Source organism: Carassius gibelio, chromosome A11 (genome assembly GCF_023724105.1).
Source record: "Carassius gibelio isolate Cgi1373 ecotype wild population from Czech Republic chromosome A11, carGib1.2-hapl.c, whole genome shotgun sequence".
Lineage (NCBI taxonomy): Eukaryota > Metazoa > Chordata > Actinopteri > Cypriniformes > Cyprinidae > Carassius > Carassius gibelio.
In genome coordinates, this window is record NC_068381.1 from 7826222 (window position 1) to 7852397 (window position 26176).

Sequence of the window (26176 nt, forward strand, 5' to 3'; positions counted from 1 at the left end):
ATGATTTGACTCTTGCAAGATTTGCATTTGCAGCTACGACTATCTAGGGGGAGCTGCAGGACTCGAAAGAGACTGAAACCGTTTGTAAAGGTCACATGACTTTCAGTGACAACAATGGTAATACATGAGATGGTGCATAAGATGACAATAACACACACTTCCAAACAAGCTGTATTTAGGAAACCTGATTTTTTTATTTAAAACTCAGAACTGTTAAGACAGACATGAGGTGTCAAGTTTGGCATAAGATGGAGAGACGTTACGGTCTGCAACAACAGACATATCGCTGATTACTGGCAAAGACGATCCAGCGATGCACCTGGTTACTAAGCAACAGGTGCAAGCCGCGATAAAGAAGCACGCTCCAATTAGGAGTCCCTGGAAAATGGTATTACGAGCCATACAAAAACACAAATCAAATAATTACAGTGGCTTACAAGCAGAATAACACATCACACCGAGCTTATAACCTTGAAAATGGTTTTTCTGTGTACGCACTTTGCAGCATTGCCAAACAAACCTGTACCTTTATTAACACATGTGCAAAGCTGATGGCAGGGAAATGTAGAGGTTATAGCTCAAATTAAACTTGTTTTGAACACAAGTGCACGCACAGACACACACACACACACACACACACACACACACTCTTAAGTTTAGTTTGATGTCCGTCCTATGCTCATGTAAGCCAGCATTCTTCATTAAGGAAACACAAAGCATGTTAATTCACATCTGTCTTCACAGCTCCATCACATCCAGAGTCCCTATGAGAAGCCCCTTCTAGATGACAGATGGAGAGGTGAGCAAGAGAAGTAGTCACTTCCTCTCTGCTCATCATCTCTCAGCAGCAGGCAGCAACACTCCAGAGGTCCAACCCTGCACACTCTTTTGTTTTTTTTATTCATCCCTTGTTCACTAGCTGGGCTCAGATGGCTTGTTTAGCTCCATTTTCACACCCCTTTCACCTGCACCTAGGGGACAGAGAAAGACAAACATTTGTAGAACTAAAGTGAGCCATTACTGGTTGCTACATTCAAACATTTGGGGTAAGTAAGATTTTTTTTTCAAATAAAATGAGTGTTTATTTAGCAATTAAATTTATCAAAAGTAACAGTAAAGACATTTATAATGTTACAAAACAATATTTCAAAGAAATGCTGTTCTTTTTTACTTTCTATTAATAAAAAAGCATCAGTTTCCATAAAATAAATCTTTTTTCAACATTGATAATATCTAAACATTGTATTCTTATTAATATTATATTAAACACTTAAAAAAAAATCTTAAGCACCAAATTAGCATATTAGAATTATTTATGAAAGATCATATGGCATTACAGATTAAGAGTAATGGCTGCTCAAAGTTCAGCTTTTCAATCAAAAGAAAATAATGACTATTGAAAATATATTAAAACATAAAAAAATATATTTTTACATTTTATATATATATATATATATATATATATATATATATATATATATATATATATATATATATATATACACACACATAAATCCATACACACACACATATATATATATATATATAAATATTATATTTTTTTTACTGTTTGATCCAATAAATTCAGCCTTGGAGACTAATTTAAAAAAAATAATTGAAATAAATCCTGTGGGCTGCTTGTTTTGTATGTTTATAAAAACACAGCGAGAAAGTCATAAAGGTTTGGAACAGCAATTTTTTTGGCTGCACTGTTCCTTTAAAAAGTGTTCTGACAAAGCACTCATATTTCCATAGACACATTTACATTTCCCGTAATCATATAGCAGATGCTTTCATCCAAAGCAAGGGACAAGAGAAGCAAACAAAACTAACAAAAGAGCAATAATATGTAAATGCAAATGACAAATCTCAGTTAGCCTTATGCAGTACACGTAGAAAGATATTATACACACACACACACACACACACAGAGAAAAACACATAGATAGAAAAGGAAAAAAAAGAAAGCTATAGTGTTAGTTTTTTTTTTATAAAAGAGAATATAAATAGATAATGTAGAATTAAAATATAATACAAAGAGCTAGAGTAAGAGGGTCAAATAACACAGAACAGAAATCTACAGACAGAGCACAACTGTCATTTAAGAAGCAGTCAGTTACTGGAAGTGCCTGGTCATCTCACCTGTTAGATATTTCTCTTTAGCTCGAGCTCGTTCATCGGCGTCAAAATACCACACCGTAATAGCATACCTGCACAGAAACACACACATAATTGTATATAAGCACAAGCAGCTTAAAGGACAAACTTACAAAATGAAACGTCACCATCACTGACCTTGTGGCATGAGCCGGCTGGACCTCATGTGGGTTCCGTCTGTCTGACCAGAAGAGCAAAAGTCTGTCAAACTTGGGCTCAATGTCTGCAAACTGAGCAGTTCCCTCCGGAAAGATCCGCAAAAGGCCACCGTGTTTCTATGGAGGGAGCAGATGAGAATCCATGTATATAGTTGGATGGGCACCTTCATATGACTCAAATGTTAAAACTTCTTAAGTATGCAAGTGGTTAAAATTATTAGAACTGGAACAGATAACTGATACCGAATATATAGGTAAATATATAAGAATACCAAACAATTAAATAGTTCAGAGAATGAAAATCAATATGTATACAGAAGTGTTTAACAAAAAGAGAAGAGATTTCGACTAGACAGGTGATCTAAACATTTTGGCAATCTCCTCAAATTAAAAAAAATACAATAATAAATACTTCATATATTCATATAATATATATTAAAACCGTCTCCAAATCAATGAACTATATACTTAACATACTAACTTCATAAAAGTTATAACTAAATGATTATAAAAATATCATAATTACACACACAAACACAATTCATATTTAAGAGTAAAACATTCATAGTAAACAAAGACAAAAACAATTATAAAACTTTTGAGTCAGTAAGAGTTGTTATTATTGAAAGAAATGAATACTTATTCAGCAAGGGTGCAGTAACTTGATCAAAGGTGATACTAGTGAAGACAACATAAATAAATGCTGTTAGTTTACACAAAAATATGAAGAAACATTGCTAATAAGAAGAAATGGCTCTTGAGCAGCAAATCAGAAAGATTTCTGAAGGATCATATGACACTGAAGACTGAAGTGATGATGCTAAAAATTCAGCTTTTTTAAAAATACATGACAATAGAAAAGTTATTTAAAATTTAATACAATTCCACTAGGTCTTCCAAAAACATGATTCAATTAAATTCGAAAACAACTCTTTCATTCATACAAAACAAGGTCGTGGATGGGAAAACTCCGGGAGGGAATGTCTTTTTTCCTGCCTCAGGACAACCTGATGCTAAATTTAGCTTAGAGAAATAGATTTTTTTTTTAAATCTGACACCCTTTTACATACAGTAAGCCAAGACAACAGGGAACAAGCAGGTTTGTGTGAGATGGATATCTTCCTCTCATTCAGTGGAGGGGATGTGATATGAGAGGGAGAGTGCTGGACTTTCTACCATGTGTTACTGACGTCCTATGAAGCTTGAGAAAGACTGACAATATTAGGGCTGAATGTATACGAGATGTGATCCATCCTTAAATCAACTCTCTGATAAATAAACATGACTGAAAAGAAAAAACAACATCCATAGAGCCTCAAGCAAAGAGTACATTCAACCTGTAGTCTAAACAATACAAACCAAACTACATCCTTCTTTCCCTTCTACCATCCCTATTTCTGTATCCCTATATCTCTATACCCTGTGCTACCGGCCAACTCTATTTCTGTTTTCTACTTCACATAAACGGTCAGAATGTTCTAGAGAAGAGATCAGTCTCTCTGATGCAGAACTGGCCATAAGAAAAGAGGTGGTAGAGCACAGTTATTCAAATTAAAATGATTTTTCCCATTAATATCAAATCCAACGCAACCCAAAGTCTCACTGTTCTAGCAGACTTCTATTAGCAGCACATAAACAGTCTCTCGTGTGGCCTATTGATGTAAAGTACCAACAGCAAAGTTTTGAACTCCCATTGTATTGAATGTAAGCTCAGATGCAAGTTTGAGCGGTCTACATCAGATAAAAAACCTAAACAAACTGAGAAGAGCTTAAACAAATCTCGTGAGGCTTTACACGCTACAGAACATATAGAAGTTCACTGGATGGAGGAAAAAAAAACACTCATACCTTAGCATCCCAGTTTTTATTCAGGTAATATATGCATGTGACACATCTCCCATCACCGTTTGGGTTATCCACATGCCGTACATATCCTGTCCCGTCACCAGGGTAACACGCCACCATTGCCTGGAAGGAAAAACGGAGGTTGTTTTAGTATTGGGCCAAAATAGCCAATCAAAAGAGATACAATGACAGATATTTCACAGTGGTATGGATGCAGAACGCTCTCTAGAAGAAGAAATTAAACAGTCCATTCTTTCCCTTCATTACATCAGATTTCATTAACGCATATTCACAATATCAAAACATTTTCATTGCACACACAAACAAAGAAAATGTCAAAATATTTCAAATAATATAATATATATATATATATATATATATATATATATATATATATATATATATATATATATATATGTATGTGTGTGTGTGTGTGTGTGTGTGTGTGTGTGTGTGTTTAAATAAGAAAAACTATACATAAGAAAAAAAATTATAAAACTTAATTCACCATATCAGTATTTGGCATACCACCTTTCATTACAAATTATAGATAAATCTTCATGCTCAGGTTGTTTTTCATTTACACTGAGAATAATGAAAGTGACTGAACTAGAAACTACACTGAAACATTCAGATGCATTCAAGAGAACAAAGGCAAAGGCAACAAAAAGTGTACTACACAGCTTATGCAAAATATTAGTTTAAAGGTGAAATAATGAGATTAACTGTTACTCCGTGTTTGTGGAATGCAGTTCAGATCATTGAATTCCACTCAGATTCTTGTCCATTACCGCAGCGCACAGCTACATGAATCTACATGAAGTGAAAAAAATAAGGTGATAACTCCGATATTCTCAGCCCTGTGATGATTATATCTTTTAATCTTGTTGAATCTGGGTTATGAGGCTGAGGGAACAATGAAGCCATTGCTTAGGTCTTTCCTTTGCTGAAGATTTTTCTTTCCTGCTCTTCCTCCGTCCCTTTTATTTTGGTCTCCGGGTTTACATGGAAAGTGTTAATTAATCACAAAGGAAAATAAATAGCAGTGTAAATCTATTTGTGCACACAGACATATCCGTTATCAGGACAGTGTTACAAAAGAGAGAATGAGTCAAAAATCATAAAAAAAAATATGTGATAGTCCATCAGCCCACGACATGTGACCTGCATGTGACTCCGTTAAACTACATTTCTGAAGCAAACAACGTGTACTTCCTTATAATTAGAAGTTTAAAAATAACTTGAATGGAGAATATTCTTCTCCAAGCATGAAAACGTGTAAAACTTGAATTTAATCATAAACAAAACTATTCAAACAAGCACTTACACCCAACAGACACTTAATTATCAGAAACCTTTGAGGCAATACTGTGAACTGTGTTTCTGCAGAAAGAAAAAAAATGGGGGGCAGTCAGACCAGCTCTCTGATATCGACCCCCTCTGGGAACTAGCCTTTTGCCTCTTTTTTCACCAACTTCTGCACGTAGGCTCCTGAATCCGATCAGTTCACTGACAGTTCATGACCTAACACTCTATTTTTAAACAGCACTAGCCCAGCAGGGAATTTCTAGGCCTTAACTTAACCCTCACCCTACAGCATAAATGTCACAGAGACGTCTTCCCCAGGGAAACAACATCAGCGTGTTTTCCACTGAGAAAAAAGAAGAAGAGATAAACAGGATAAATACATTTAATAAAATAAATTAAAAAAATAAATTTACATAGCAAAATATAAAAACTATATATAATATAAAATGTGTTTTATATTTATAAAAAGAGAGGGAAATTTTTTATTAATTAAATAACATTTCATAATGCTAATCAGCATCTATTTTCTAAAAACAAAACAAAAAATAACCTTAGATGTGCACCAGACCAATATTGAAGCCAATAATTATTTCATATAATTCCCAGTAATTGATAAATTGCTGTAATAAAAATCAATCTTCTATATATTACTTTTTAAAAATAAAATTAAAGAAAACACATTAAATTATTAGCTTGTATGCTACGGGTATATTTAGGCATTGTAACTAGAGGTCGAACGATGCATTGGTTTTACCGATTAATCGGCACCGATAGTTGATTGCTGGAACAATCGGTTATTGGCAAAAATCCATGCCGATAGTTTTTCCGGGTTGCGTCCATTGCTGGAGCGGCTGAGAAGGCTCTGTTATCATTCTACATCCTCTAGTGGTTGAAATCACTCACAGCATCCCAATACTATTGGTATGGTTCAGTACTTTTTTTTTTTTTTGTAAATAAAGCACTTTTTTAGTTTTGTTCAGTATCCATTTTAAAATCTACCGGTTAATTAATCGGTATCGGCCATTGTGGTCCACTCTAGCTATCGGTATCAGCAAAATCCACTGTTGGTAGACTCATCTAATCGCAACATTATGAAACAGAATAAAAGACGGATAAATATTCCTTTTGAAATCACAAAATTACACAGTTCACATTGAACAAAAAATAAGTTCTCAAAATAAAAGATGAGAGCCCTCTGGGATACTGGTTAGATAATCATCTCTCAGTGCTATTTTGCCAATGGCAAATATATTGTCCAATAATCAATAAATCAATCAATAAATATCTAATTTCTTGTCAGTAATTTACAGTGTATTTTTCTGCAGCAGCTTTCAGTTTATTCTGAAACGGTGACTACAGAACCATGATACAAATCTGTACGAATACAAATACGAAATCTGAACCGTTATACAGCCTTTTTATATACACACCCCTTCACTCACAAGAACACAAACGCACAGATCTGCTAACAACAGTACACATCCTCCTTTAACATCTCTCCCCCAGCTTCCTGAGGCCTATAACTCGATATTAGATTTCCAGTGAAACAGCGTCATCATTCCAGGAGAACAGACGACAGCTGAGCAAAGCAAACACATGCTGAGAACAAATCTGAAAGTGACTGCACATGCGGATATTTTTCCGAGCAGCATAACCGTTAGTGGTGCAGAGGTGTGGCCGACTGGAAAGCACTCATCTCAAGTGGAAGATGAGGAATGCAGAAGTCACAGAAAGGCCAGACTAGGGTCAGTTAGTAAGATGCCCATTGTTATAACTTTTCCCGTTTACACCTTGACTTCTTTAAAAGGGCCATTTATGATGAACATGTTTCCAGCCAAATCCTGCAGCCTGCAATGGCACGCAATGCACAACAGATCACAATACATGTGACGACATTTCAATTTAACGGTTTTCCCTGGCAGCAGGTGCAAAAGCGACAGGCAATGTAAACAAAAACGAAGGGAGAGTGTGAGTGTGTGCTTTAGCCAGTGGGAGAGGGAGCTATAGGGGAGAGGAAAAGACAGACAAGCCAGAACAAAAAAAGAGCTGAGGGCATTGACGCAATTCGCGAGCCCCCAACCTGAATGGGCCGGAGCAGATAAGGGTGAAATCGCTCAACAGAGCTTCAATCATTCAGGTGGGGGTGAGTGTGAGAGCCAACTGCGTCAGAGAGTTAGCGGCGTGCAAGGCATGCTGGGCTCACAAAACCACCAAGCGCAGAGGGGTGGATGCAGACGGCACCCATCAACATGACAACATCACACAACGGCTTTTGCGTCAGGATGCCATGCCGCCACTGTCCTATCATCACCTGCAAAGACCCATGTCCGAGGAGGAGGGTGAAGGAGACGGAGGGGATGCCATAGTCCCACAACACAAAGAGCATTTCAATCAGAGCTTCAGTGTGCGTGTCGTCCAGTTTCAGCGTCTCAGACACACCTGGATGTGACGCTGTGTGTGCAAACTGCTGCGCCCACTATCTACTTTTTTATAAGATTTTCAATAATCCTCAATATTCATGGCAAAAGCAGAGGGTATCTTGTTCAATATTATGGCAAGTGCTTTGCAAAAATTCAGAGTTGGTTGATTTAATATCCTCTGTCTCCAGCAGGGTCAGACATAAAACAGCGTCAGCAGGAGCTGCATTGCAAAACATAAAACATCACATTATAAAAAATTTGTGGAAATGATGTTTGACAGTATATTCGTGCTGCTTTTTTACACAAGTTTGGGGATAGTGCAAAAAACGACGGCTTGAACCTTTGAAAACATGCCCTCGATATATATTTATCATGCCCAGGATCATATTTTACTCAAACACATCTCCATAACAGCATAACAGTTTTGTTGAAAGAGGCTGTTTCGGATTTACAACATGTTCTTTCTCCTTTATACGAGCTGCATATGTTCTTGACTAGGGCTGGGCAGTATATCAAGTTTGTATGATATATTGATTTTTTTTTTACTATATGACGTGAGGTGATACCGCCTATATCAATATACAGTAATTTGATACGAGCATGGGGAAAGTGCATTTTGTGTGCTATTTTATTATAGCATTAACTGTAAAGTGACTATTGTAATAGGATAATCAAAATACAAAAGCACAGATTAGTTGCATTGTTGTTATTTTTTTTAATTTTTAGTTAATTAATACCAAGATATTTTTTTTTTGTCCTATTGCTCAGCTGTAGTCTTGACCCAGTGGCGTCTATTCCAGTAAGCAATCCAGAGCTGATAGAAAAGTCAGCAGCTGGACTTTAGCCAGGTAGACCGTTCTAGTACCTCTGTAGTACGTGCAGAGCGTGCAGCTGCACCGCTGTTCCAGCACTGAGACCCTGGCAAACGGACACCACCCTGCACCATTACCAAACAACATGTCAAGGAGAAACCAGTGACAAGACTTATGTCCAAAAGATAACTCAATTGCATAAGCTTCTTTTCCCGATCAAAACAGGCCCAACTTGCAACTAACACCACACACACAAACGTACACCAATCCTATAAACCAACCATCATTTGCACCAAAAATCTAAAAACAGGATTCATTATAGTTCATTATGAAGTCCACATGTGTTTTACACATCAGCTTTTTGCTTTCAAGTAACAACCTCATAAGATCCCTGTTTGTGGCACGCAAGGTTTCCTGCCATAAGGGAACAAAAACAAAAATGCACATAACTAAATGTCGATGCAGTCACAAAGAAATATTATACATCCTCCCCAGTGAGGTGGGACTTTCCAAAGGGAATGAACTGCACTAACGAATACGCTCAAAACAGCCTATTCTGATCCAGTGCCAGCATATCTCTGGTCACGTAACGTAAACATGACCACTTTGCAATTCATTGTGTTGTATTGCACCACACATTCTTTACCCTAACACCCAGATGGTGGCCGAGCCCCTGGACCAATGATAGACAAAAACACTGAAGACTGAAAAAAAAAAAAAAAACACCATTTGATTCGATTCAGATTCACAAACTCTCCATTCAGTTCTGATTTTGATTCTTTTTACCATCATTTTGTTATAAATGGGCAATTTTCTTATATATGGAAGAGATTCTTTCTAAGCTAATGCTGTACATTAAACCAAGGTTTAAGTAAAGAAAAAGAAAAAGAAAGAACCAATTTTAAAGAAATACAATATACCAATATATACACTAAATGTAAATGTCTAGGGAGCAGCAAATGTGTTACATTATCAACAGTTTGAAAATACAACATTCAGCAGATCTCCTTCACTCTTTAATTCATGGTGACAAGGAAAGCTTCTCTAGAATATGGGAAAAACTTTTGCCTTGACTTCTGAGCACACTGAGGAAGAAAAAAAAGGAAAGACAAGAAAGCTGTTCTTCCTCAGTATTTTTGTCTTGTTTTCCAAATAAATGTGTCTTAAATAAATATACACTAAAAGCAAAATGACAAGATAAGGAGTCTTGTTTTTTCATGATTAAAACAAGAACCAAAATAAGCCAATGGACAGGCTCAGAAAAATCTATGTAAAACACATTTTCATACCTCAATGACAATTATTTTTAGCAGGAATCACAGAATGCTAATCTTTGGGCATTTGTGATGTGATTTTTTATATGCAACACTCTTATACTCTTGCCATTACTTTGTGGTAAATAGTATTTTATTGCACTACAAATGCACATTCACTTCTTAGGTATGCTGTGACACTTGATTTAGAGGAGAACGCTGCTTTTACCAACAGAGCCTAAACTATGTGATCAATTACTGTGAGAGGATTCACATTTAAAAACATTTACAAATTGATTCTTCCTTTAACAGCTCATTGATCAAAAATCTACAAGTGATCAAGGTCTGCCACTTCAAATCATATTGTAAAGGGAAAGAACTGTAAAGAAATAAGAATTTTTAATGAAAATAAGTTATCATCAAAGAGATAGTTCACCCAAAATAGTGAACATTTAAAATTACTAACCACCATGTAGTTCCAAACCTCTATGCACAAAAGAAGATATTTTGAAAAATAACAGTGACCAAATAGTTTTGGTGATCTTCCATTGTATGGAAACTGAAACACTGAAACATTTCTCAAAATATCCTTGTGTGTGTGTGTGTGTTCCACAGTAAAGAGAAAGATAAACATCATCTTTTGTTCCTGTTCTCACTTCTTTCTCTACTCATCTCCTTCCCTTCCACCGTCTCTGATCCTTCAACATTCAACATCCACAAAGCTTGTTTATAGTTTAATATCAATACAAAACATGAACATATTGTCCGATCATTGTTTTATGTAACAGACTCTTCCCCTTCGGCCGATTCAATGTCATGCGCCTGCTGAGCATCCTGAATTTCCCTGCTGTACATCTGCGACCATCACAATAACATTAAAAAAATATTGTGTCACAGGAAGTGCTATCGACTCCCATCAAGCCTTCTGCTATTCACACACTACAACATCCTGTGCACAGCATATGCTTTAAAGTGCCCCTGTTATGCCATTTCGAATATTGCCTTTCATGCAGTGTGTAATCATGTAGCTGTATGTGAAAGTACACAATCTGCAGTTTTATATCCAGAAGTGCAAAATAAATAAAGTTATTGTCTACCAAAAGAAAGAATAAACTTTGAACAAACTAACAGGGTAACACATTTGCCTAATGTCTGCGTATGTTCTACGCTGGCCGGCCGCAAATAACCTGACCTGCCCTCAAACACTGTGGTTTGTTCATGTCGATGTGTCCTGCCCTGTGAATGTAAATTAATTTCATTTTCACTTTCGAAAGATGAGGATGCAAAGAATCAGTGGTTAAAATTCATTATTCCCCCACTGTATCATAGCAGTACAACCCCAATCATATTTTTTGTGTTCCCGTCAGTTTATTTGGACCAGCTGTCTCCACTGAAGCACAGCCTGCAAGTATGATTAATAATTGATTTTTATATTTCATATTAAGCATTTAAAATGCAGAACTATGGCAACGGGCATATTGCTTCCGACCAATCCGAGAAAAATAGGCTCACGGAAAGGAGGGGTTTAGAGAGACTGAATCTTAGATTTGCTAAGAATTAATAGTTTGAGAACCATTGGACAATGAGTTGATTTAAGATGCATATATTAAGGAGAGTGAAGTGTTTTTTGACCTTGCATGCATGAAAACCTATTGTAGGAGACTCCCAAAACAATATTAGGAACCTTAAAATGGTATAATAGGGCAATTTAAGCATATGTATAAACTACTCTTTACAACTCATTTCACTTAATTCTAGTTATCTTTAGCCATGGAAACATATATTCTTTAAGAGTAAATGTTTTAAGCATTAATGTTTCTCTTTCATAATAGTGTGGCTTTTATTGACAGTCTGATCATGGTGTACGTGACTGATTCGAAAGCATGCCTGTGATGGCATGCTGTGGTGTACAGGGAGTGAAAAAAAGAAAAAGAAAAGAGGAACACATACTCCCCCAGGCACAGTCAGTCGACAAAGTACTGAGGTTTTTGTCTTTAAATAAGAGACACTTTTAACTCTTATGAGCCAAAAGACAAAAGAGTTTAGCCTAAAATGAAATATAGGGCTTACACTTTTACATAATCTTGAATATCCTGTTAGAAAAAAACGCTTATGTGGGTTAGGTATGATTTGAATCATATTAGCTACTGGTTTGAGCTGTTTTAAGCTGGTCCTTAGCTGGTCCTAAGCAAATAGATCTTGGTCAGGACCATCTTAGGCCCGGCACATGACCAGCAGCATTGCTTCAAAACAAACCTAACCATGCTGTTTTTTCAACACGGTAATCAAACCAACTCTTGCATAATCCTTGCAATTTCCTGTAGGTCAAATTAAGCATGCCTGTTTACACTAAGAGGAAAAAGGTGATGGTTTTCCTAAAGCTTGAGAAGTAGGTTAGAGGTTTGTCCAAACATTGTGCATGCGTTGGGTATTCCTGATAGCAGCTGGTGGTCGCAGGCGTTTCCCTGACCTGGGGAAATATGAGAGCCATGCTGGTTGAGGGTAACTCACGAAGACACTATCAGTAACATAGTCTATGGCTCCACAGGAAGATCCTGTTTAAAAAAAAAAAAAGGTCAATCTGACATTATTTGTTGGTGTAGAATGTTCAAGAACAATTGAAACTGGGGGAGAGTCCTGATGGTGCATACTTCCAAGGTCTTTAATCTAGTTTAGTTTAGTCCACAATAGTTATTTTAGGGGGGTTTCAGGGCTCCTACAAATGCAGGGACGAATGTAATGTGAGAAACCAGTAACTCACAGTGATATCTGGAAATATGCTAAAAAGGCTGTACAGTAATGCCCTCAACATAAAAAAAGTGACATATTTAAACTATCTGTATGTGAGAAAGGTCTGGAAGAGCGTACATACATGCTATTATTTTTAATATAACGTCTGAATAAGTCTGCATCAATGGTGAGGCCTCTTCCCATCTAAAGTAACATGGAATGAAGTTTAAACCTAAGCCTTAAAGTAAGTGTTAATTTATTAACTGGGCCTTTCACCTGTCCACCCAACCATATGTTTCCATGCCTGTTAAACAATGATTTTCCATAAGATTACTGGATAAGAAAATAATAATTTCATAGCCCATGATGCACTGTCAAAAATCAGTTACTAGCAGATTAAATATTTCAGAGATGAGCATAACTATAACAGAAATTAATAAAATTTTCATGATTTTCTAAACCTTTAAAATTCTGACATTTCTATGTTTTTATAAATGAACTGGGGGGTTCATGTACATATTCAGCTACCTCTTATTCATCTCAAGCCTAGTTCACACTACGAGATTTTAAGCCCAGTTTGCAAGTCAGTGAGTTTGCCGACACAGGGACGGGATAGAGTCGTTGGGTGACAGACGACTTGTCAGCTCGTGTAGTAGGGCTGCACGTTATTGGGAAAAAATGACATTGCGGTATTTTTATTTTTCTGCTATATATATTGCGATATGAAATCTAATCAAATTTTTTCTTACAAACAAAAATGGGATGAGCACACTTACATTCTCATTTTAAATGATTCAAACATCAACACCATTGTGTCAAGTGATTAATATGCGCGAGGGAGAGAAAGCAAGACAGCGCTAGTGTTGTTTGAAGACGGTGAGCGTGCGGCCGGGGCTAGCTTGCTCGCGCTCTCTCTCGCGCGCGCTCTCCGCGAATCACATTCGTCAAGGGGCAGGGAGCAGCTGGCCCGTACAGTTAATGAATAACGGATCAACTACGGCAGCCTACATCGCACATCATGCGATGTGACTATCGTGGATTCGTACAGCGTGATATCGATGCTTAAACGACACATCGTCCAGCCCTATCATGTAGTGTGTGACCCCCCGTTGCAGATCATTTACATAGTGTGAACACAACGACTTCAAGACAGACAGCAAGTCATGTAGTCCGAACAGCACAGCGATCTGTCAATGTTTAAAGTTGTGTAGTGTGAACTTGGATTCAAAAGTATTAGGAGTTTTTGGATTCTATACTGAGGCCATCCTTAAAAATATTCTTGTTTGACGTAACCCGACCGACCCTGTCAATTTAGGACCGACTCAATTTTTTTATGTTTTTGCTTTTAGTCCGACTGACTTGTCGGTTGTAAATTTGTGTTAAGACCAACCAATTTTTTTTACTCTTCAAAAAACTAATACAAAAGCAATAAAATAATATTAATTATATTTTAGTAAGTATTGTAAATATATAAATTGCCAAGGCCTACATACAAACTGAGGCTACGTTCTTTCTTTAAAAAAACCCTGTGACGTCATCTATGTTTACACGGATGTCACACCATGGCCTGAGCGTTCGCTTCGTCTCCTCTCATTCATTGTCAGAGTCAACGGTTCGCGCTTGGTAATGATGGCTGCCGCTGCAGTAAACAAAGTGTTCGCGGTCACTGTTTAAAGTCATACGGGTTCAGGCACCATAATACATCTAAGAATTTCATAAAAACAGCTCGACAACGCTTTAACTTGGCACGAAGTTCTAAAAAAATTTGTCTTTTCCCATCCCTTCTCCCATCTAGTCTAAAACCGTGACCGTGTCGACTGTCACTTTATGTGCGAAAATCTATTGCACGAATCGATTGGACCAACCAATTTTTTTGGAACACTAATCACAGCAGCTGCAGCTTCGGACACACAAGCATAACAGCAAATAATACTTCTGCACAATGTTCCTCTTTTTACAATAGAAATGTGAATTGTGCCGCTATTTAGTCTCATGCATACAGATACATAACTATAGGGGGATCACACTTCTCAGCCTCCCTGGGAAAGTCTATGCCAGGGTTCTGGAGAGGAGAATTCGGGCGATAGTGGAACCTCGGATTCAGGAGAAACAGTGTGGTTTTCGTCCCGGTCGTGGAACACTGGACCAGCTCTATACCCTTTCCAGGGTGCTGGAGGGTTCATGGGAGTTTGCCCAACCAGTCCACATGTGTTTTGTGGAATTGGAGAAGGCATTCGGCCGTGTTCCTCGCGACATCCTGTAGAGGGTGCTCCGGCAGTATGGGGTCGGCGGCTCCCTACTTAGGGCTGTTCGGTTCCTGTACGACCGGAGCAAGAGCTTGGTTCGCATTGCCGGCAGTAAGTCAGACCTGTTCCCGGTGCATGTTGGACTCTGGCAGGGCTGCCCTTTGTCACCGGTTCTGTTCATAATTTTTATGGATAGAATTTCTAGGTGCAGCCAAGGGCCAGAGAGTGTCCGGTTTGGGGACCATACGATTTCGTCGCTGCTTTTTGCGGATGATGTTGTCGTGTTGGCCTCCTCAGACCAGGACCTTCAGCGTGCACTGGGACGGTTTGCAGCCGAGTGTGAATCGGCTGGGATGAGAATCAGAACCTCCAAGTCCGAGGCCATGGTTCTCAGTCGGAAAAGGGTGGATTGCCCACTTCAGGTTGGTGGAGAGTTCCTGCCTCAAGTGGAGGAGTTCAGGTATCTTGGGGTCTTGTTCACGAGTGAGGGAAGGATGGAACGTGAGATTGACAGACGGATCGGTGCAGCTTCTGCAGTAATGCGGTCGCTGTACCGGTCTGTTGTGGTGAAGAAGGAGCTGAGCTGTAAGGCAAAGCTCTCGATTTACGGGTCAATCTACGTTCCTACTCTCACTTATGGTCATGAGCTGTGGGTCATGACCGAAAGGACAAGATCCCGGATACAGGCAGCCGAAATGAGCTTTCTCTGTCGGGTGGCTGGGCGCTCCCTTAGAGATAGGGTGAGAAGCTCAGTCACTCGGGAGGTGCTCAGAGTAGAGCCGTTGCTCCTCCACTTTGAGAGGAGCCAGCTGAGGTGGCTCGGGCATCTATTTCGGATGCCTCCTGGAAGCCTTCCCAGGAAGATGTTCCAGGCACGTCTCACCGGGAGGAGGCCCCGGGGAAGACCTAGGACACGCTGGAGGGACTATGTCTCCCGGCTGGCCTGGGAACGCCTCGGGGTCCCACCGGAAGAGCTGGAAGAAGTGGCTAGGGAGAGGGAAGTCTGGGCGTCTCTGCTTAGACTGTTGCCCCCGCGACCCGGCCCCGGATAAGCGGAAGATGATGGATGGATGGCATACATATACAGATTCGGGCTAAAATCGCCTATGAGATTTTTTGTTGTTGTTAACATTTCTAATCGTAAACACAGCCATGTTGAAGCCTGCAGTACATGTTTTGCATTATGGCAGTCCACTTATGCTTATTATTCTGCGTATTAATGTTGCACTCCTGTTTGTCATTGTGCATGAAACTTCACGGCACGCCAATAAATCATGAGAAATATTGGTCTTTACCAATATATTGAAACTTAACATTCGTCATGCCTGTTGTCCGTGGATTTACTTATATTTGGTGTTATTTGCCGTATAAAACATATTTAGACATGCAAAATCGATTTTACAATCGATTCAATGACCATTTGTCTCTCAAATCAAACAGGATTTTTTTTACAAAAGTGACAATCCAAGAAAGCAAAGTAAACGGTCTCTCATTTGTAGGTTGCATTGACACCTATTGGTGGATGCAAGTAAAACAGTACTTTATTTTTTTTCTTCTCACCAGAAATTCATGCAATAAACATGTTTTTAACAAAGATTTCTATTTGTTTATGGTCTATATAGCCTGCATCAAAATGAGGTTTGCAATTATGCGCCCGAAGGCACGGGTTCAAGAGCCAGACAGTGACATCCCGATATGCTAATTTGTTTAAATTCATACCTACGTAATCATCATCAGCAAAATTTACTTTTTTTTTTTTACATTGAAACTTACAAAAAATATATATATAGACCTACCTACCTAACCTTTTAAAAAAAAAATTTACTGTTAATGCAAACTAAAATATTTTGAAGAATGGCCTGACACCTATAAAACATGATGTTTGTTTAATAACTATTGCAAATTCACCACAACAATTCACTACTATTTTAATGCTGCTTTTTGTCTGCCTCATCCTACACATATTCGTAAAGCCTTATACACACTTTAATACTTTTGCAATCCTAAAAGCTGATGGCAAATCACACTATGCGACATGGATCTGATAAACTTGGGTATGTCATGTATAAAGACTGTAGGATGATAACACCTATTGACTCAAAGGCTACAACGCACGTAACTATACAAAAATAAAACATCATCAGCATGCGCTAGTAGTAAACAAAAAGAGCATGATGAATCAGACCTTGGGAATTGTAGTTTTTATGTGTGCTGAAGAAACTGGAAGTGGCGAAAGAGGAAGGGATAAGTGCAAGAGGTAAACAGTTTTATGTTTTAGATGCGTCACATGACTTCATGTCAAATTGTATTTCATATGATGTTGCTAAAAAGAACATAACTTTGTGTATTTGATGTAGTGCAATGCTTTTACATGGTTTAAGGTTAAAACTAGAGCCCGACCGATATGGATTTTTGGGGGCCGATGCCGATGCCGATATTAACTCGAAAAGAGCCGATTTATAAGCCGATATTTTGATTTTGAAAATAAACTGGATATTAGACCCATTTCCTATATACTGCACTTACACAACATTCAATAGCAAAATATCTGCCTGTTCTATGTATGTGGGCTGTATAAACCATTTTCCAGAAGAGATTATGTAAAAAAAAAAGCCTTAGATTATAGTCTCAATGACTAAACAATTGCACATCAAAAGTATATATTTTTTAATGGTCAAAAAAACACTTTTACTTTCTTCCAGTTGAAGCTGGTTTTAACAGTCTGTGTGTGTTCTGTAAATAAATTATAATACTAAAGTTAAAGTATTTGCAGAAGTAGTCCCACACTTTGCTGCTACAGCATTCACCTTTTTCAGGTATCTGTAGGCCAGAAAGAGACAGAGAAAGAATAAGCATGTGTATTAATAATATCACCATGTATCATTACTCGTGTCATCATTAGAATTAGAATTATAATAAACAGGGATCTCCTACATAGGCAAAAATGAGAAATATATATTTTTTTTATTTGTCAACCAATAGGTATTACCTATTACCTACTTCTATTTAACAATATTACAACATTTTCCTGTTATGTCTTTAAAGCTGCTTTGAAACAATCTGTAAAAAATGAAAATAAATAAAAAAAAGCGCTTGTTCAGCTCACATTTATTTACATGTCCCCTCTGGTTAATCATTTCTGACCCACCTACTCGAAGTTGAATGGTTAACGTTAGTGTCATGAACACACCGCTGTCAATTTTGAGAAGAACCACCTTCAATCAAGTTAATAGCAAGCATTTAAGGGGCCTGCTAAAAAGGAAGCTATATTAGCGTTAGAATAACATAAGGCTGTAAATATCGAATATTTTAGTAATCGGGTCTATGATAGGCTTTTGTACATTCTGCTGAACAACAGCCTTTAACTGGACTTTTATTTTGACGGGTTGGCGTACATTTACAGTTCTGTGTATGTGATGTGGCGCTGTTTTTACTTAAATCAAACGGTCAAATGCTCATGAAGTGACTGTCAGAGCAGTTCTGGGGATGTTGTTCATGTGTTCACGTGATTATTTAGTGAGACAGCGGACGCTGAATTCACCGCGAGCTTAATGCGCGCTTACGTGTGTTTAATGAATGAAGAGGCGCTTCTGCGCCATTCATTAACAGAGACGCGCAGAACATGCAGGATTCATATTTAAAAAGACTATTCCGGCTTAATACTTACAGATATTCGTCCATATCGTGATTTGATGTAAGTGCAATGACCTATTTTTAATGAATTCATTCAATAACATAACAGCTGTTGTTTTTTCGAGGCACGCTGTACATAACTTCTAGTCATTGCCCCCCTGCCACAGTTACCCGGTCATTATGTGGGAAACACTGCAGATATATTTAGAATAAGTTAAACGATAACGTTATAGTTTGACATCTTATTAACGTTAGCACTCTTCCACTGATAAACATGGTATTAGCTTCGTGGCTAATCTAATATAGCAATGCATTAGTGGCTGTAAGTGATGTTACAGAATATTTATAAGTGATAATGATAGGACCGTTAGCTAGAACTACCACATCATTGTATATACAGTGTATGAACTAAATCATTTCACATGAAGAACGACAGACTCACCGTCAAAACAGAAAAAAAATCTCCGTGGCTGGCTTGGCTTATCGCTTTCTTCGCTAGTGAATTTCTGGCGCTGTTGTCAACTCTGGAGCTGCAGAGCTCCCTCTGGTGGGTAAACTATGCAACACTCATAACATGAGTAAAGCATGAGACTCCGTTTCTCATGTTCCATCGGCCATTATAAACGCCAATGCCGATTTAAATGCAATAAGCTCATATCGGCCGATAATATCGGCCGGCCGATATATCGGTCGGGCTCTAGTTAAAACACACATTATACTCAACAAACAATACATTATTGTTAATCTTCAATGCTTTAATGCTATTGTTAATCTTGTTAAGCTTCAATAACACCCATATCTGGTACTTAAGTAAAAAGATGGATTTTATGCAGTTAATAGATTACACTATTAGGCTACTTTGTCCATCACCCATTATAGATCAACTGACAATCTATAAAGGTATAAAAATGCATTAACTTACACATATTTGAGAATCAATATATTTTTTCATGATAGATTTTGGAAACATTTCGAATAAAAGAATTAAAAACAATGAATAAAACTCCTGCTGAAAAAAACAATAGACACCATTAGAACATTTTTAATGGTTTTACTGGTTACAATGGGACTTGTATTGGTTTTACTGGAAACTATAATGGACCTGTTGGTCTCTACTGGTAATCGATTGCCTTCTATTGGTGGCTTGTTAAAACCAATAAATCCTAATGGAATATGTCCCAAAACACACAACAGAAAAAAAAAATTTTAATGGTTAAAATTTGATAGTTTGTAATGGTTGTGGAAACCATAAAAATTTTCTGTGATACTTGTATAGGTTTTTTTCCAGTAGGGATATAAGCCTATATCACTGTGTCACATGACAAGCATTAGCACCCCCTCCCACAAGTGCCCCGTCAAAAGTAATGATGATATAATGTTGAGTGTATGATATCCCTGACAATCAAATTATTTGTCAAATAAATGAAACATGATGACACATTCATTTTAGTTGAAATTGTTATAGATAACTTCTAGAGATTGCAGTGATACATGACATGGTGAAAACTTAATAAGATGCATTTTAAAATTGTGACCCACTTAAAGCACACCTAACTTGTTACCCTGCACCAGTTTCTCTGGTCTAGGAACGCCCCTGTCAGTGACAGCTCTACTTACTTTCGTCCTCCCATTGATCCTGTAGTCGCCCAGTTTTCCGTTACAGTATCGGATCAGCTCGTCCATGCGGCTCATGAGAAACGCTATCCTCTCGCAGCCGGGCTCCTTCCCCTCCACCCAGGTGATCTTATCCCCTCGAATGTCCTTAGACGAGTCGCTCCTCTGACTGACCAGCTGGCCGTCCGTGAAGCCGCCGGTCAGGTAAAGCGCCTGCACGTCCTCCAGAATAGTGCGACCGATATCCTCACCGAGGAAGTTGTCGATCACACAGATGCCGTGCTTGTTCATGCAGGGCACGATATAGTCCGTGGCCAGCTTCTGAGGAGGTGACCGCGTCTGTCCGTTGGGTTTCAAACTGTCTGGGGTCGGTTTGGTGTCAGAGCCCGTGGCGGACTTGATAAAATCTGTCATTCTTTCGCCGGGAGACGCAGCGGTAGAGTTAACGTTACTCTGAGAAGTGTTGTACTGTAAAGCGCTGCGCTCTTCAGCCGGCGGCTGTGGCAACTGCTGCTTATCGGCCTCTTTGCACACCCGCTTGTGCTTCTTCCAGTCCTGTCTCTGGTGCTCTTTGCTGCAGTAGAACGAGCTGCGGCACCGTCCACACTTCATCAGGTTCTCCATTTTCCCGCACAGCTCGCAGTACTGGCGCTCCCGCTCCAGACGCTCGCTTTCCCTGGAGTTTCCCTCCATGCCTCAGCGCTCTATTACTGTATCAGCCTGTAACTTCACTACAAGTATCCACAAGCGAAATTGACAGAAACGCTGCCCCTGTGCCTCCGCTGCCGTTTTCATTCCAGTTTACGGAGGGCAATGTGATGCTCTCACATTCCCGCGACATCTATGTTTTGACACTTGTGAAGTCTCAGCGCATGGCGCCGGCCGTTCCTTTTCTTCAGCGCTCATCGCACGTCAACCATCTGCGCATGCGCACTAGAGGCGGACTAGACAGCGGGCATGATTCATTTCACATGTGCTTCTTACAACTTTATGTGGGAGGAGTTAAAATGGATATAAATAACAATAAAAAGATCGCCCAAAAAAACCGTAATGGGCAGAAATATTGCCTCTACGTATTAGAGAAACACACACACAAATGAATAAACTTCTTACATAGTAGAAAGGTCAAAAGGTAAATAAACACAAATGTAGGCTACTATCAACACTCAACATAATACACTCAAGATTGTATTATGGGCAGAATTAGTTGCAGAGTAGTAAGACAAGAAAACACAAATAAATAAGAAAACAAGCGAGCAAATAGCATATATTTATTCATTATGAATATATAAATACATTTTTAAAGAGTATACAGAATAAGTCTACTTTTTATTTAATAACAAAAATGAAAGATTAATGAAAAGTAACTTAAGTTTCATGTAAAAATAATTAGAAAAAAAAGCATAACACAACATAATACAAAAAGAAAACTATAACTAACTACTATTTACACTTTTCAGTCTTTATGAAGCTGTTGTGTATTGGCTAGATTGGATCCTTCAAAGCTCTCTACAAATATTTCTATAAATGTTATATCACTCTGTGTTTCTTTACTCTTTGATGTCATATCACAAAGCAAAGTCCAAATGAAATCTTGTTTGCATCCCAATCATGGAAGTATACAGAGCTATTTCCATTACCCAATTAATCTTGTTCTTATGGGAGCAATAAAGATTAGCTTTCCACTGTAAAAGATAAAGCCGAAATGATACTCTGCTTCCTCGGCGCCGTGTTAATGTACTCAAATGACAGTATTATTTTTATTTATTTGATCGGTTTATGCAGACTCTTTCGTTTAGTGCATTGAAGTGTATTTTGCTTTTGATTTTATGTAGCATTTACATAGTTACATAATGCATACCAAAATAGGCTGTTGAGGGAAACTTTTGAATGTGATGAAGACAGTACCCTTACCTCAATTACAGGTGGAAAAACACTTTTAGTGTTGTCATAATTGTATGTGGAGCATTTGGATGACGCTCAAGTCTTTAATGTTTGAGAATCTCTTTTCCTCATTGGTTTTGAGGGTGAAGTCACGGCCAGGACTTTGTCTGTCTAGTTTCGGCATGGCTGGCGTTTGGAGTACAATTTATCACAGAGGGCTTTGTTGGCCTTACTGGCCCTCTGAGCTCTGATACACACACAGGACATGTTTATTTACAGTCTCAGTGTGTGTGTTTTGTGTTTATCTCTCTCTGTGTCTGGGTAGTTACACAGACTGCATCTCAGACCCTGAATACTTCTGTAATACAGAGCTCAGGGTGGGCCCACATCCAGGTCTGGTCCTCATCGCTGTCCCTGTGGAGGGCTATCCCATGCCTGAGGCCATTTCCTCCTCCTTCCTCTCTGTTGCTTTACCTCAGGAGGATGGGGAAAGAGAGAGAAGAACCTCTGACTATGTGTTGACCTGCAAAAAGCAGTTGTTGTTTTTTTGTTGTTGTTTATAACTGTCTATAACTGTGCCTAAACATAAACATAAGCTACATATCACCACTGATGTGACAGCATATTATAAATCAGATGAATTATGTTTCAATATGTTGCCTTATCTTACTGACCCCAATTTTTTAAAAATAATGTTTATTTTTCATAAAAGAAACATTACTTCTTTCCACAATAATATTATGCATCACAGCTATTTTCAACATTGATAATAATAATAAATGTATCTTGAGCAGTACATCAGCCTATTAGAATCATTTCTGAAGGCTCATGTGACACTGAAGACTGGAGTAATGGCTGCTGAAAATTCAGCTTTTTCTCACTGAAAAAAATTCAATGTTAAAATATATTACAATAGGAGACAGTTCTTTTAAATTGTAATAATATTTCACAATTTTACTGTCTTTTACTGTATTTTTGATCAAATAAATGCAGCATTTGTGAGCATAAAAACCCTTCTTTTAAAAAATATTTTAAAATCTTAACCAACCCCAAATTGTTGATCAGTATTGTACATTTGAGAACTGTTGAAAGAAACTGAAACTTCACCAGGATCGCATTTAAAAGTAGTCTATTTTACCAGAAATACACGATTTAAGTTAAAAAAAAATATTATTACTATCTCAAATAACTGTTTAGCAGCTATGTCTTCTAAGAAACATTGTGTAAAGTAATGCAAAAGCAATCATTCTATTGTGCTGTTAATTTGCTACAGAGAGACTTTTATCTCAGCACAGTTCCAAATGGTTGTGCTACTTATATTTAGAATGAAATAAGCAAACTGGACTCAAACAGGACATAAAGAGAAATGATACAGCTGGAAGATTCACTGAACAGCTCACAGCAAACAATTACAAGATGCAAGAGATTCAAATACATCATCTGACATGCAACAAAACTGAAGAATAGCAAAAAGAACTTATGGGAACTTTGACTGATTATTTTAATAACCTGACTTGAATGCTAAGGGTCTGCAAAACTACAAGGTTTAACATTATTTGATGAATATAACACTTGTTTGAAATAAATTAATAATTTATAAACATTATGCATGTGCTATCTGTAATTTTTGATTAAATGAATGGAACCTTAGTGAATAAATGTAGTTATCCAATTGATTAAATAGTAGTGTACATGTTTATTTTATTAGGTGAGTGAAACCTCTCTTATAAAATATGAAACACTTCCATGTTATGTTTATGTAAATGTATGTTTTATCAGATTATCCATCTAACTGGGTGTCACCTAGAAGCTTTTTACTGCAGATCTCAATGAGGTGGAGCAGTTTAGTCTTTAGTAAACAAGTTAACCGCTGCACACCTTGACCCATAAAAGGAGCACCAGCACCCTTGAACTATTGTCTTGAAAACAAAAGTGGTTTTTACCTGACCACACACACACACACACACACACACACACACAAACACACGCACACACACACACACACACACACACACACACACAAGCTGGATAAATTCCTGCCCCTATATTCACACTGTCTCTTCTACCAGTTTTGACTCAACTGCAATGCGGGATGTTTTTCTGCTTCTGAGTGACTTGTTTTTTGAAGTTTGGACCACCTTCCAGTTCCATTAGTCAAGGATCAGCAGCTGGCGAGAAACAGGACCAAAGTCATTCTTCCTCAAGACAAAGTTTTGATATCATAAAACAATGCGTTTAGAGAAGGAGAGGCCAGGTGTGCTGTTTATTACACACACACACACACACACACCCTCATATTTCCTGTTCTGCATGTCCAAGGTTATTTGGTGTGGCATGTGATTTATTTAATTATATCTGTCTTCCGTGTTCCATATTTAGTTTTATTTGTTAGTCCTGAGTTTGATGAATTAAGTTTGAGGAGAACTAAGCCTGTTTTTCTTGGTTTATTTGTTTGGCTGTCAATGCATCTCCAAATGCATTAAGAATAATTTTTCATACCAAAGGAACAAAAATGTATTTGAATATCAAACATTATTTTTTTAAAATAAATATTTATGCTCACTGCATTTATTTGATCTAAAAACAATGAAAACAGTAATACTGTGAAATACTATTACAATTAAAATAAGTGTTTTCTATTTAAATGTACATTTAAAAATAAATGTAATTTATTTATGTGAATTATGTGAATTTTCAGCATACATTACACTAGTCTTCAGTGTCACATGATCCTTCAGAATTCAACGTAATATGCTGATTTTTTTGCTCATTAAACATTTGTTTAAATGATCGCAGTTGAAAACAGTTATGTTGTTTATTAATTTAAAAAAAAAAATAAAACAAGATAATATTTTTATTTGCTGAAAAAAACAACAACAGAAAAATAACAATTTAATTGAAAACATTTGAACAACATCAGTTTGTTTGAATTTAACGCATCCTTGTTGAATGAAAGCGCTAATTTCATTTTTGGCGTAAGTTAAATAAAATGACTAATATGACATCAGTACAGGAAACAAGGACGATACATTATTATTTACTTTTTTTGGAGTATCCCAAACCCATACACTACATTATTTCACATGGCAAGCAGTAAAAGAAACGGATTCTTTGTCCCGTTGGATTGAATGGATTGAGAAGCAAGCTCGTTTATGAATTAATCTCTCAGGACAGAATTGACTTGTGTCTGTCTCCTCTAGAGGTCGCTGCACACCAAACTATCATAAAACGTCTGCGACAATCAGCCTTTCATCATCTTTACATGTATGCACTACTTTTTTTATTTTTCAATGGAACAAACAGGGGTCTAAACATTTAATGGTTCAGTTCACAGTGTAACAATTATTAATCCCCTATTATTTTAATATATTTTTAAAGTATAAACATTAAATATTTTTAATATTTTTGTTGAAACCATTTAATTTTTTTAGTTTTCTTTGATATATAGCAAGTTCCAATAAAAGCATTTTTTATTTTGTATTTTATTATTATAATTTTAAGAATTTACATGCCCAAAATATCACTTTTTGTATTCTACAATAGAAAGAAAATGGATTTTGAAGCACATGAGTGTGAGTAAGTTGTGACAGAATGTGCTGGTACTGCCCCCTGCTGACCATTCTGTTAATAACTCGACCTCTTGTTTGTTGACTGTGCCAGCACTCGTCCTGAGGCGCAGCAGCATAGGTCCTACATCTGTCACTACACAGTACATAGAACAGCATGTCATCATCAGAAGTGATACTAACATATTGTACATCCCCAGGCCACGAGGGCCTGTAAGAACCACCCCTCCCTATTTAAGAGCTTGTGGATGTTTTCCTCTCCTGTAATGTCTGTGCAGATTATCACCCATCACCTGATTCATGATGTGTCACTTTCTGCCTGGTTGCACTTGTACACTTGGCCTTGGTAGTTAGTTTTTATACTAGATGAGATCTTTTCACATCATCTGGGATTCAAACAGTCCTTGTTGGAAAACAGCTCTGAAAAATAAATGCTAGAATTTTATTTTTATAATTTCACTCACTTAACTCCTGAATGCCCAGATTTTTTGGCAAGAGCTTTTTATATTTATTCCCCACTTCTACACATCGCTTTTAAAAGTATTTTTAT

The 26176-nt window shown here is 37.5% G+C and overlaps 1 protein-coding gene across 1 annotated transcript; it reads right to left on the reverse strand.

Annotated features, from left to right (window-relative positions):
* Window positions 1-170: 170 nt before the first annotated feature.
* LOC128022197 (egl nine homolog 1) lies at window positions 171-21103 on the reverse strand. Its single transcript, XM_052609510.1, has 5 exons — window positions 20180-21103; window positions 4164-4283; window positions 2296-2432; window positions 2143-2210; window positions 171-971 (listed from the first exon to the last, which is right to left on the reverse strand). Exons 1-5 carry the CDS (start codon window positions 20867-20869, stop codon window positions 916-918), a joined length of 1071 nt encoding a protein of 356 aa, XP_052465470.1. The 5' UTR covers window positions 20870-21103; the 3' UTR covers window positions 171-915.
* Between the last annotated feature and the right edge of the window lie 5073 nt (window positions 21104-26176).